We start from the raw sequence: 14,353 nt of genomic DNA, 5'->3' as shown, positions 1-14,353 counted from the left end.
GGGTGGGAGCTGGATACCTTGGTCCCATGCAGGTCATAGCTGTTTGGTACCTGAGCTCAGGTGTTTGCAGGTGAGAACATCTTGCCTATTAGGGATATCCTAAATGATGCAGCAGACCTGACTGGCAGGGGGATGCAGGGGGCTGTAGGGCATGTCCTGCTCTGGGGCTGTGACAGTTCAGGAGGCTGGCAATATTCCTGTGCTGTATACCTTCAAGAATAGGTATGTTTTTATCCTGCTGTGATAATCTGTTGGCTCAGTGCTGTTCATAGCAGAGTGGGAGGGAGCATAGTAGATGCTCAGGTGATGGGATACTACCCTAAAGCCAGTAAATAGCAGCTCCTGTTTCTAAAACATCTTACCATTCTTGCATTAAGCATGGGCTTTCATGGTGGGGGTGGAGTCACTAATCTGATACTCATCTGTGCAAGCAGTTGAAAGGAAATTCTAATTACCTAACCTTTACTGTGGGCTCCACATGCTCCAGTTTACCCAAAACTCATCACTGGGGCGTAAAATCCTGACCCTTACAAAGTAAGTAAGAGTTTTGCCAGAGCCACCTGCATTTCCCCACTGAAGCATGGCAACACGCAGCAGCAGTGCAATTCTGTTCACATCTGTAGGCTGAGGGGCTTCACTGCAGCTCCTATGTCATGTGTTTTCAAGTAAATGCCCTACTGACTGCAGACTTAACTACTTTTTTTTATTCTTTATTTATTCAGTTGCATACCCTACTGCCTTCCCAGAAACTTTAGGGCTGATGATTTAGTTGTTCAGAGTTAGAGGACAGTGAATGGTTTTAGCTGCTTTTTGGTATTACAGTAGCATTGCCTGGGCCAGAGCCCAAGGCTTTGGTGTTTGTGGAATGTAACTTTACAAAGCAAACAGCCAGCTCTATAGAAAGGGCTGTCGTTCTCCCACCAGTTACCCTACTCTTGTAAGGTCAGGTGTTTCTATCAGTTTGAATTGCAAACCATCCTTATTCCTGTACGTATGGTTTGCATAAGCTTTTGCATACGTAACTGGCTCCCAAGTAAAAGGTGCTTTGTCCTGCTCCCCTTGATCCTATTTCCAGCTGCTGCCACCATGCCCGCCTGTGAAATGTGAAGGGTGCAGTTGGTAACTGTGGTGGGAACGCCCTGTGTTCAGTCTCAGCACTGTGTGCTCTTCTATGTATTATTCATGGGGTTTTGTACAAGCTGATGGTGTTCCAAAGCAAAATTTTGGCAAACAATTCCTTCTCATGTAAAAAGCATACTAATCTTTGCAAATACTGAAGCAAATGGAGGAGATGTTTTTTAAGGTATTCAAAATACTCTTGCCAAGTGTGCTGTGTAGTATTCAGTGCAACTGCTCAGAAATGTAAACTTATTGGTGTTTTTGAAATGATGTGTCCAACCCTTAAAGGCATCCAATGTATGGTGCATACGCCGAAGAAATGGTGGCGCACAGAGAAAGCAATGGAAAAAGTGGTCTTTCGGATCAAGCATTTTGTACCGCTTTACTATAGCTGTAGTACCTGTTACAGGAGCCTGTTTGGATAGTAGGTCTCATGAAAATGGGGAATTACATGCTTACATGGCGTTATTCATTTGCAATTGAAATACTCAGTCTCTCTTCTCCAGAAGTCCAAACCAGCAACATTCCAAGAAACGCACTGCTCATATACTATATGGTAGTGCTTAATTAGCTGCTGGTGTTTTGTTTATCAAATACTGGAGGAGACTGGACTAGGTTAGGAGAGATGCCATATCAGCACCATTGGGCTTTTGGGCTGTGCCTGAGTCATGGTTGCTGAAGGGGAAGAAGTCATCTGTCATGGCTGGGCATTTTGGGGGACTGACAGTAATGAATGAAGGAAATTACAGGCTCAGGGAAAGCATATTAAGCTATGAATCACAGAATCCTCTTGTTCTGCTGCTATCAGCTGACAGGTCTTTTTCTGTAAAATAAAACCCATTAATGTATTCCTCATCATTTTCAGTGACTCAAAGGCTTAGAACTTCTGCAAACTCTATAATAGGGGGTTGTGCGCTTGTTTTTAGCCAAACCCATTTTTGCATGAGTTAGTACTCCTGTGCTTGGTCAGAGTCCTTGTTTATCCCAGTGTGCATCCTTTCCACCTTGAGTATATGTCTGCCATCTTGAGTACTTGCCAGTAGCTGCAAGAAGCACCTTGTGGTTAGATGGGGTGTAGGCAGATCCATGTTTCTGCGAGCTTCCTCGCTATTCAGCACTGCCGACGCGTTCATTGAGCTCTTTTCTTCCATCAAATCCCCATGACCTCTCAACTTCTTGCTTGTATTGAGACACCAAGGGCTGCAAACATTATATTTATTTGCATGTTAGCAGAGAAGGAAGATGACTGGCATTTTATAGTTTTATTTTCTGTAACTGGATGCCTCCTGTCAAAGACTGTGGTAGAAAATCTTTTTCCTCCAGATGACTAGTTCCAGGGCAGCATAGTTTAGATCAGGGTAATCTTGAGCTGATGGGTACTCAATGTGAAATAAATGCACAGTGTCAGCTCTAGCATCTCTCTGCCAAAAAAATCACAACTCTTCCTGAAACTTTTATGGTCACTGTGACAGTGGAATAGTGTGGCTGAGCACAGTGTGCTGTAGTGCAACTTTCCTGTAGCGAAGTTAACAAAATGCCCCTTCATGGTCAACGGGAAGAGCGGTGGTGAAAATCACAGGTAGGTGAAGGTGTGTGATGCGTGTCAGTGCCCTAAGGAGAGGAAGGGGGATACAGCTACTGCATCAGCCACAGCTCACCGTGCTGTCAGCACACATTGTTCTGTTCAGCTCATGGATGCACACCGGTAAGCAGCACCTGCTGCTGCTTGCCCAATGGCAGTACCGCAGAGACCACTTCAGGGAGCTGGGAGAGACCTTGGGATAAGCATGAGGAGATGGTTCTCCATTTCTTCTCTTGCTTGTGCACTGGCTTACTTCAGATTCACTGTTTTTGTAAATTTTTTTTTTGTGGTGGTTTTGAGAATTTTGAAGTTTTGCACTTGATTTTGGCAGAACCAAGATTTTGGTTTATATCCTGATAAAAATAAATGTAAAGCTGTAGCTGGTGATTTAGGAGCTTAGTTTCTATGTTTAGTGGGATCTAATCTTCTGATCCTTCTTTGTTTTGTAATACATAACCTGAACAATCAAATCCATCCTGTGTTCCACTTGGCTGTGCACCACTTAACTGCTTGGTGCTAGCAGAATATATCCTAATTCAATTGAATTGTTGTTACTTCTATGCCATTTAAGCAGCAGTGATTGCCAGTCATTATCATTAGGCTAAAACAATTGCCTTCAGAAGGATCCTAATAAGGAGGATGTCCCAATTAAGTAGAATGTGTTGTGCTAAGAAACTTCTTACAAGAAAAGATGTCACAGTCGTGTGGTGTAATATAATTCTATTAGCTCGTCTTCCTGTAACATCTGCTCTAATGGCTCACAGAGGTACTCTCTGCTTTAGGTGATTTTGTGAGGCCCATGGTTCTTTCATTTTTAAGCATTATTCATTTGCTCTTCTACTGATTTTTCCAGGAGAGAAAGGGTGATCTCTTGTGGTTAAACTGCATAACTAGAGGCCTTATGCTCTTTTCCTGGTTTTTTTCTGACATTTCTTATTTCACCTTGAATTAGTTACTGAGCTCTCTAATGCTTTGCTTTCCCTTCATCTATAAATTGGACATGAATATTACCTTACCTGCTTAGTGCCAGTGTCTTGAGGCTAAGTGTAGTGCTTACTAATGTCTTTGGGTAGTAGGTGTTAAAGATAGAGTAGTATCCCTTTAGTATCTTGCATCTATCTGATTCCTGTGCTTGTTTCATCCTTCCTCATTTGGGCTGCTCTGCCTGTTCTAAGACTGATTCTGGAAACTTTGTATCACCACCTAGGTTTCCCAAGCCTTTGCATTTTCTCCATGCAAAGCCACTCCCTGTTATTTAACTGGGCTGGAATGTGTGGAAAGAAGACACTTCGCACTCCTTGCCTTGAATGCTTTCCAGGTCTTCCGTTAACTGAAAGTTGTGGCTCATATGATTAGCTTTAAGGTTTTCCCTATAGTCTTATTTCTGTAAAAAGAAGTCAAGATGTTTTCCATCTGCCTAGCTGGTCAGGTTGACAGGCTGAGCGAAGGAGTCCTGGTGCAGGTTGCTTCAAAGAGCAGAGACCATAGGGTTTCTTTCCAAGTTTAAGCTCCGACGTGGTGGTTTGTGTCGCTTTGCATTGACCAGCTCCTGTGCATCGATGTCGGGATGCTGAGCTCACGGTGCTGGTATTCCCACACCATGCTTCAAAATCTGGTGTGTGCCTGGATGGTGCATCATCCCCGCGTACTCACGGTTGCCACAGTTGCAAAACATGCTGTCAGGAGAGGTTTCCTACATGTCGTAATACCCACCATGTGGGGTTTGCACCTAGTAAAGTGTTTTGCTATTGCAAAGGCAGCTGGCAATACTTTTGTCCCTTTTATTTCTTTCTTGTAGGCCTTTATGTTGTAGATGTCAAGAATGCTCTTTGGTGCTGGGAAATATTTTGGTACATGAGCTTGTGGAAGGAAAGGGATTTTTTTTTTTATTGGATGTTTTGTGAACTCTTGAACTTCACATGCATCTTTATGAGAGCAGGAGGCTGGTCTCAAAGGCTTTCTAGTCCTATGTACCTGCATTAAAAAAAAAAACAAACAAAAAACCAAACAACACCACCCCCAACCAAAAACAATTGAGTGGATTTCCTACTCCTAAATGTAGTCCTTCTAGATAAGGTCAGCATTTACTTGAGCAATGTAATGTGCAACACCGCCTTTTGGGGACTGTTCAGAATTAACTACCATTTTCAGGCTCATTTTGTACAGCAATTTGCCTGATATCTGTCCTGCACAGTTAATTTCCATAAACTTTTGGTAGGATCCAGCTATTCCTTGCAGTGGGAGTATAAGCTCTTTTCCAGATATGTACATTCGCTTAAGATGTAATAGATCAATAAAGAGGGAGGTCAAAGATGCTTTGAGTTATTTTCTCTTAAGTAGGAGCACTTAATTAAAGAAAAAACAAGAGAGCAGAAAAACTTTCATGCTTCTAATCAGACTCTAAATTAATATATAAAAAGAAATCTGGCACTCTTTCCAAAGGAACGAATGATGAAATGTGAAAAAAATATTTTATAGTCTTTACAGCACTTACATTTTCAGTCAAAACACATTTGTGTTGGGTTTCTGCTAGATGCTTCAGCACAGATTATTTGAATCACATTGTCCAGTGGGCATTCGTATTAATTTAATGTAATTGGAAATTTGTTTTGGTTTAGACCATGGGATTTGAATACTAAAGGAGAGTGAGGAGGCAAAGAATTTAAAACATGGATGACATTAGGTATTGCAGAGCCATGAACGTAGGCAGTGCAGGCTTCTCCTTGTGTGCCTTGGTCTGTCACTGTGATAGCTGAGGTATCATTTGGTCTTGGTGAATTTGCTGTATGATCAAGCTATAGCTTAATTAAATGTCTTCAATCTCCTTGAAATACAAATTAAAGTTTCAGATATAGGAGGTCTGTGGTACCGAAACATGTTTACAGTGGGTGAGAAGGCGGCGGCTGGATCAGTAACTTCAGACCTGCAGTAACTGACACTGCAAGTTTAGGTTCTGTATCTCTCATTCTCTTTCTCCTGAGATGGACTTACAGTTGAAAATGATGCTTTAGGTAGCAAAGCTGGTTTGGGACTAAACTGTGGGATGTTTGAGGATGCAACACAGCCTTGCCCCAAACTTTACTGCCCGCCCATTCCAAATAAACAGACTTGCCATTTTATTGCTTTCCTCATTGTGTAGTCATTAATGCCGGTATACAAAGACTGGTTGTCTTATTTTTAGCTGTTTTGGCCTTTCATCTGCCTTTGCACGATGCACATAGCTGTGTGGTGCCAAGAGCAATACATGGTCCATGGAAAGCCAGCAGCCTCCTATGCCTGAGAGAGAGTGAAGTCTGACTGCCGGCCCTGAAGTGTAGGCACCTTAGGTGCCCGCACTTCAGGAATCAAATGTTTTGCAACAGCTGGTATATAAATAAGTGCACTTATCTATCTAAACAGAGGAACACTGGAGGGGGCTTAGTTTTTTTTAATGATTGCTCTATATTTAGGTAAGATTTGGGCTACAACCCCCATATTTCTCGTGCCCTGAAAGCTGAAGAAGTCACACAGCCGCTGCTGGGTCTGGTGCTGGGAGTTGTTCTTGGCCATCAGGTCCTTCAGGCTGTTTTGCTGAGAAGGTACTGAGGATCAGGGACAAGCTCTGCCAGGGTTGCTGCGAGGCACCAAGTTTGGGATGTTTGCGTAATGCACGCACACTTCTTCTGTCGTGCTGCAAAGGACAGCATGGGCAGCTCAGTGGCAAGTGCTGAAATGAGTATGCAGGAACGTATGTGTATTTGTGCCGAAGTCTCCCATGCAATGGAGGGCAGCACATCAGCCAAGCCCAAGAGGTGGGAGCGTGCATGGGGAAACTGGAATAGAGTTACCAGGTACCCCTGGCTTTGGATGAGTTTGCATGAAGGTTTAAAATAACTGCTTCTTTTATAAGTTTGGGCATCTTCAGTCTTCACTTTGTCATTTTGTGCACTAGTACTTTGGTTTGGGATTTTTAAGTCCTTGGGGATCGAGTTACGGCTTGTGTTTCAGCTGAGCCCAGAGGGCAGGAAAAATGTGGAGTGTATTAATTGTACATTGGATTTTCCCTATGATGGTTTTTTTTCTCTGGAGATTTGAGAGCTTGTCACTGTGATATTTTTTTTCTTTTTTTTTTTTTTTTTTTTTCTTTTTTTCCTGGATATGTCTCCTTGCAGACAAGTCTTAGATCCCTGCCCCGAGAAGGGTGCAGACAACGAGAAACACCGGAAGAGGTGACAAAATCCAAATACACTTGAGCTCTTTGGTTGTCTGACCTTGCTCCAGTGATTTCGCAGTAGTCATAGTGCAGGGTATGGCTGTTGTGCATTGCTGGGTGGCACAGGGCAGCTAGAGGCCTAATGAGTGAGTCTGGCCCTGTATTCATCAGGTAACAACTGACAGCTTAATTTCCAATTGGAGGGAAGAAGAGGGATAAAATAACGCACGAAGAAGTGCACAGGGTGGAGTAACTGTGCAGAGAGGAAGGATGTTGAACAGCACCAGTCAAGAGAAAAGATAGATACCGTTCATTTCTGAAGATACTGCACAGAAATCTTTGGTGTGGAATGGCAGCATCAGCAGTGACAGCAGAAGAGCATGGGGAGGGAAGTCCCGCTTTTCAGGCCATTGGAAACTTGAGGTCAATGTTTGTCAAGTTCAACACAGTACGGCTGAAGACGTGACTGAAAAAGCAAGTGGATAGTAGCTGTTGGCAGAGAATTAAAATTAGGAAGTTGAACTGTAGCCAAATCAGTGAAAGCTGGTGGTAGCTATTTAAATGTTTCTATTTATAAAAAGGATATTTATAATCACAGTGTTTTTACCTTTTTTCCCCCCTCCTCCTCTGATTTGGCATGCTGTCATTGCCAGGGAGTAATTTCCTGCCATAGCCTTCCATGAGTGAATTTGGGCTTTACATCAAACACTGATAAAAGAGAGTGGGTTTTTCTTCTAAAAAACATTTTATTCACTTTTACTTAATCATTTTTGGTGAAAACAGTTGAAGCTAGAAAATTGGCAGAGTTGCATGCCTGAGCCCAAAAATTCCGTTTTTCCATGCTGGCAAAACCCAGATCTAATCCAGCAAAATTATCTTCCATCATCCCACTGGTCACCTGCTGTGGTCAATTATAGTTTTGAAGCTGGCATATAAGTATCAGATTTTGGCTATTGCATGTCTTTACTAATCTCTAACCCAAGTAAAACCCTTTGGTGTGACATATCCTATAATTTGTCAAGTTTTCTAACAATGGTGCATTTTGCATTTCATTTGCGCTTTTCATCCAAGAACCTAAGAATACGCTGCCCTTGCTAAAGAACAGAGTAATGAATCATCAGGGCTGTTTGTAAGGAAAAGGCATGGTTGTGGGAATGGAGTCATAGACATGAAATGTCTATATCTCACTGCTTTAATCACTTGCAGAAATACCTCCTGTCCATATTATGGGTTTAAACCATTTGAATCTGATTTGTAAAAGTATCTTAAACCAGTATTTTTTTCCACACTTACGGTGTGTTTTCACTGAAAAATATTTTCTTGTTGGATAGGTATTTTTTAAAGATGCCATAAAGCTATTTGTGCTCTATTTCTTGTTTTTCAAAATATCTTGGAATATTAGATCATTTACACATCTGTTTTCTGCAGGGAAGACTCTTCCAATTTTTTCTTAATTTCTCTCTATTAAAATTATAAGGAATGATCTAAATAAATAAGATTTCCAAGTGAGAATACTTCCTAAAATATGCAGGCGAGTCTGCATTTTAAATCCAGGTGTTGTACTTCTCGAGCTCTGTACATCCCCAGAATATAAATGTTGATCACTGTGCCAAGTGTTTTTGCAAGTCAGCCACTGAGCGATGGCAGGAGAATGTGGAGAGCTTGTGTGATAAGCTGTTGTTGCTTTTTATGCCTTACCTCTGCTTTTTAATTCTTTTCTCCCTGTTGCTGTTTCAGATGTCCTGCTCTTTCTCTCTAGGGCGCTTCCTTGCAAGTTGTTTTCCTCTCTCGTGGCCTTCCACATATGCATATGGTTTTACTGCGGTTGTTACAACCCTGGGACCAGAGCCAGGGCTGGGATTATGGCTGCTCCTGCTCCTCTACCTCCAGCCTTCAAACAGACTGTTAGGGAGTTTGTTCTGGTGTTGCAGTTGTGCACAGAGGGTGATCCTCATTTAGGTTGCTGTCTCATGGCCACAGTGGACAAGACCTTTTGTCCCAGTTTTCCCAGTGTATACCACTGCTTCTTGTTTTGAACGTGCTCACTGAACCTGCATTGCCTCTCCCTTCCCGGGATGGGTGGTTTTAGGTCTGTGCTGCAGATAGAACTTTTAGACTAAACTATCTGCAGGGAGGAGATGAATGTGTGGAGGATATCCAAGGGAGTTCGGTGGAGCTAATGAGGTATCTGAGAGGCGTCCCCTCTCAGGTGCACTGCATGGTCTTGCAGTGCTCCAAGGCAATGGTGATTGTGGGGCTGTTTCATAGCTGAGGTAAGCGGCTTAAGGTAGCCATTCTGCTATGTATGGACCTCCAATGTTGTACCTATTGGCAGAATTATAGATCAGTAGAGTTAGACACCATATATTTGCTGAGCTGGGAAACTATGTAAGTTCTCCCTGAATAAAACCACTAAATATGTACATCTTCCTTAACGTATTTTGTGAAGCCTGCTTGGCCCATAAGGGCAGAACCTCTCCCCTGTGCTTAAAAGGAGGGAACAGTAAAAGCTAATGGAAAAAATACATTTCTTACTCTGGCTCATTTTCAAATGTAATTGTTTCATATCATACAGTTGGAGATAAGATGAAATTTAATCATAAAGAGGTACAACTCCACTGCCTCCAGCAGGTCTCCACCTGTGTGTGTCCCAGAGGGACTGAGAAGCTGATGCTGTGAAGACTGTGGCCGTAGCTGGCTGCTCATAGACCTTGGCAAGGGAGGAGAGCTTGCTCTCCGAGCTGGACTTAACATGCATCTGTTACCCCAGGATGGTAATGCAATGTTTGCTCTTGTAAATAAGTTCTGGTTTTCAGAGTGACAGTGATTTTGATTAATAAACATGTACCCTCTATCTGCGCCTGAGGGTTTAGATGTCATAGCAGAAAGTGACTTTTGTGCCTGAATGAATGTGAATGTAAATTATTTTATGTCAGTAGCTTTACTTACGCCCTGCCCCACGAAGATTCACTGCTGTAAGGGCTTCTGCATAATGGGCTTTTGATGCCCAAGCAGTTCAATTGCCAGGAGTTGTATTTACAAAATAAATTCAATAAGCCCATCAATGGCACTGCAAGCATCTTGACACTGTCTGTTATTTTGGGAATTGATGGTGGGATTCCCCTTTCAGGAAAATCCTGTCAACCTATTGTCTGTCTTGTATATCATTTTAAAGCCAGTCTTTAAGAATTCTGTCACTGAGATACCATTTTCTAATACATTTTTGTGCATTTGTAGTAGGTTCTAGGAGGCTTCTTTGGAACCCTCTTGAGCTCCTCCTTGGGCAGGCAGTTCTCTAGGATTTTCTGTAAGAATTGTCCCTAGGTGACATTGTAAGTGACTTGAGGATATTCAGAAGAGCTAATGAGGGCCAGTTCTGAGAGCATGAGTTATCTGTGACATTTAGTTACAGGTGTTGATTGTCTCTGAGCTCTGCATGCACGGGCTGCATCTTGAAGTGTCTCCATAATGATGTGGTGGTGGCAGCAAAGTCATCCATACTGGCTGAAATTACATTGAACTTCTTTCTTTTTATATGCTGTAGGTGTTCTCTGCCTGCCGGACAGCTTGAACCTTCACAAGGACCAGCAAAGGTCAAACAAGCCGGGGGAAGTGCAGATGTTCAGCCAGTCTGAGCTGAGGACCATTGAGCAGTCCTTACTTGCTACGCGCGTGGGGAGCATTGCTGAACTCAGTAAGTACAAGGCTGTTGACAATGTTTGGATTTCTTTCCTTGATGTAAAGCAAAGCCAATTGCATCACCTGGTTGTGCAGAGGAGGGATGAGGGGGCATGCGTAATGCTGAAGGAGATGCTGGGGTAGATTTAACCCTGTTTATGCTACATGGCCAGTTTGGCAGTTTAAGCCGTAGGAGGAAAGAAGTCTTGTGCAGTCTCATAGCAATTCCTATGGCTTGTTTGCATTCCCTGCTTTCAAAGGTGAAGGATGCTTTATTTCATCTTCTCTATGTTGTGTTTGAGAGCACCTCACAGCTTGGCCAGACTTGCAGATCTCAAAACTGGGATGTCGGTTTTGAGGTGGGCAAGCAAAAAGCTAAAGGCTGCAATATGTGAGGGAAACAGTGTCATAAATGAAAGCAGAGCTAGTTCCACGTGTGTTAGAGAGAATCCTTCACCCTGCCTTTCCTTCTCCAGTTCCTGAAGAGGAAAGAACTGCAACTCAAACCTGCACCAAAGGAATTTGCACCTGAAAGATAAATTATTTGCTATTAATCAAAACAATTTTTGAGAAATGTGAGAAGCTATGATATCTGTCAAAATCTGAAAGCTTTGGTTTCAGCGCAGATAAATTGTAGGAGGAAAATGCCATGTGACTCCTCCTGTGACATGGAGATAAAGTTAACCAGAAGTGCCTTTTTTAAAACTTTTTTTATTGAGAGAAGCCTTCCAATCACATGTTTACAATATAGTTAGAGATATGAATCTATGGGTGGGAAAATAGAAGCATTCAAATGGAAAAGTGGTTTGTTTTTTTTTTCTTCCGAGGTCTGTCAGAAGTACTGTCAGGCATTTTTTTCCTGAGGTCTGTTAGGAAATTTTGGGGGAGAAATTGTAAAGACCCAAATCTATGAAGATACAGGCTAACCAGCTTACTGTTGTTCTTATTACTGAATTCTGGGTTACTGGCATCGTGAAGGACATGTATAGGGATCTCACTCTTAATTTTCTTGGTGCTTTCTGTAGCGATGGGAGTCTGCTGTGGCTCCATCATATCATCAGGGCTCAGTTTACGTGCTGTTCACAAGCCATGTGGATGCACCATGGATGTTTGTCTGCAAGCCACAGAATGAATTTCTGTTTTCAGCTTGCTAATTTTTCTTTGCTCTGGTGAAATGTCAACAAGCCAAGAGCACTTACGTGCCTTAGTGTGAAGTGTTGCTCTGTCTCTGGAATCAGGTGTTTGGTGTTATTCAAATTAAGTAATTTATGCTTATTTATTTCATGTGCATGAAACACACAACACTACTTGTCTGTGTGCCAGCTAAATTATACACGATACAGCTCTCTTTCTTGGAAGTACATATGATTGTATTTTAATAAATCAGTAATCTGTGGATATTTCCAGGGCTGCTTTTTTTTATTCTGGATTTTTTTGAACTCTGTACACAACCCGAAAAGCCAGCCTCCTTAATTACTACCACTACCCCCTTTTAAAATTTGATTTCCAGAAATCTGTCATCTGTAAGTAGTCCTACCTTAGATTCAAATGCTTCATTGACAGGGTTTGCCTCCTGCATGTCTGTTCACTGCAAACACAGTCAAAACACTCTTCAGGGTGGCCGACTTCAAGAGAAGAGCACATCAGTGGGAGTTAGATGCAGCTGTCAGAGAGGTTGGCACCTCCAGCACGCTGGTAGCCCTCCAGAAAGCCCTCTGGACAATCGTCGAGGGTGCTTCCCCAGCCACTGCAAGCAGATGCATGTTGGGGAAGCAGTGAGAGGAGTGGCAATTGGCAAAACTTGCAAGGCTCGATGCTCAGCTGGGTAGAAGTCTTTGCTGTGGAGCAGTGCTGGTGCAGAGTTCAAAACTGCACTTGTGAAATGGGGAGGGAGGTGCAGCATGTCAGTGGGCAAAAACCTGTGAACTGGGGGGGAAAATCATGAAAGGGAAGGAAAGTGGAGGGGTAAGCAGGTACCGGGGGGGGGGCGGTTCTTTTTGTTCAGTGCTTATTATCTGTCTCTGGCATCAGCAGAGGCTGTGACCAGAGGTTACAGCAAAGCCTCTGCCGTGCGGGGAGGCTGGGGAACTGCGCTGTGGGGGCAGAGACGGTGAGCAGCGGAAAGAAGCCAGGGGGGGAACACCTGGGGATCAGAGCGTATTGGCAGGGAGGGAGTAGGCGAAGGAGGGTTTATCATTACCCCGGTGGTGCGAGGGGGCTGGAGAGCTTCAGAAGTGGCATAGTGGAGAGGAAAGAGGATATGGCAAGCTCTGGCATGGAGAAAGTGGGATAGAAGGAGAGGGTTAGGTACGCAAAAGCCCCAGCTCTTGTGGGGGTGAATAAAGGTGATGAGGGAGACTCTCAGGATAGGAAGGAATTGAGAGGATAGCACTTGCGAAGAGGAGAAGATTGCAACCAGGAGTGAGTGGCAAGGGCAGAAGCTTGGCCTGCTGAACCAGCAGAGCGGGCAGTCCCCTGGCGAGCGCCTGCAATGTCCCACCAGCTGGCAATATCCGAGGAGCAAGGACTTCATTTCTGTTCGCTTCAAGAGAGCACAGAAAACAAGGGCAAAGAGTGATCTTGCAATAAAGGAATTCAATTTTATCTCAAAAAAAAAAGGGGGGGGGGGGGGGAAGCAGTTCTAATTGAATGAGATTTCCTATAGTTTCTTGTCATTAATAATTAAAATATTGTAAGTACACCGAATAGCTAGAATTAACAAGTGTCCACATGCGGAGGAAAGGCTTCCCCTGCTCTTGGTGCTGCCCAGCCCGCAGCAGTGTGGTCAGCTGCTGAGCTGCTGGAGGCTCTGACACCGGGTAATCAGATCTGTCCCCTGGAAGATGACAGCTGGCAAACAGGGCCCGATTACTGCCCAGCACCTGTATTCCAGCTCAGATCTTCTTAGCTTTTTCACAGTCTGTTCCAGGTGGAAAATAGATTCACAAGGTGTAAAGCCTTGCATCTTGTGGTACTTTCACCTTGCCCTACACGTGATGGCCCTTTTTTGTCTGCTCCCTTCATTTTTTCACGTATGCTTTTGGTGTACTAGAAAAGACCATTTAGATGAGCTGCATTTCCCCGGGGGGGTCACAGAGGCCAGAGGAATTTGGGGAAAGGTGCGATGGTGGATGTGACCATGGAGGGAGAGCAGCACCCTCTGGGAACGCTGCAGAGGAGGAGGTCAACCCAGGCTGCCTTTAAGGGGCTCCTCATGGCTGGGCAGTGCAAGCAGACTTGCAGATACTGTTCCAGCCCCCCCCAAACCCCGCTGGCCTGGCACCTCTGCTCTCATCCTGCAGGCTCGCAGGCAGCGGGTGCTGGCGATGCTGGATGGCCGTGCCCCGGCTAGCGACAGCAGGGCAACTGGCGCCGCTGGCCCTGGGGTGCTATCCCAAGAATAGGAAGAAGAGGCAATGTTGCTGACTTTGGGAAAAATCAAAGGAAGGGTTCGTCTCCAGGACTTAGGAGGAGAATGTAAATAAGAGGCCTAATTCTGCAATGCAATTACAGTGGTAATGCATGATTCCAAGGAGAAGGCTTGAAAAATTAATGTGAAACCTTATTCATTAAACTATAATGAACATGGCATAAAGTTAAGGAGCAACAATAAATCTGGCCTATGTTATATTGGCATTTAGAATTCAGGAATTGTAATTGCCTACTACAGTGTGTTTTAAAATAATGTAATTTCATTTGAAATGCTTATTATATAGAGAACATTGAGAAGAACTGAAGCACAGCAAAAATAATAGGATTTTAAACAGTATTTCACTGTTTAA

At 43.6% G+C, this 14,353-nt stretch overlaps 1 protein-coding gene across 3 annotated transcripts in view; it reads left to right on the top strand.

The window, feature by feature from the left end:
• Positions 1-14,353, top strand: part of ABTB3 (ankyrin repeat and BTB domain containing 3) — a 187,781-nt gene that overhangs the window by 93,929 nt on the left and 79,499 nt on the right. For all 3 annotated transcript variants that reach the window (XM_055808511.1, XM_055808510.1, XM_013299071.3), the window contains exon 2: positions 10,438-10,587. In XM_055808511.1, coding sequence (XP_055664486.1) covers positions 10,438-10,587 — 150 coding nt within the window. The remainder of the gene's footprint in view (positions 1-10,437; positions 10,588-14,353) is intronic.

Source organism: Falco peregrinus, chromosome 6 (genome assembly GCF_023634155.1).
Source record: "Falco peregrinus isolate bFalPer1 chromosome 6, bFalPer1.pri, whole genome shotgun sequence".
Lineage (NCBI taxonomy): Eukaryota > Metazoa > Chordata > Aves > Falconiformes > Falconidae > Falco > Falco peregrinus.
Note: the sequence above shows the minus strand (reverse complement) of the source record. Positions and strands in the feature narration are given on the sequence as shown.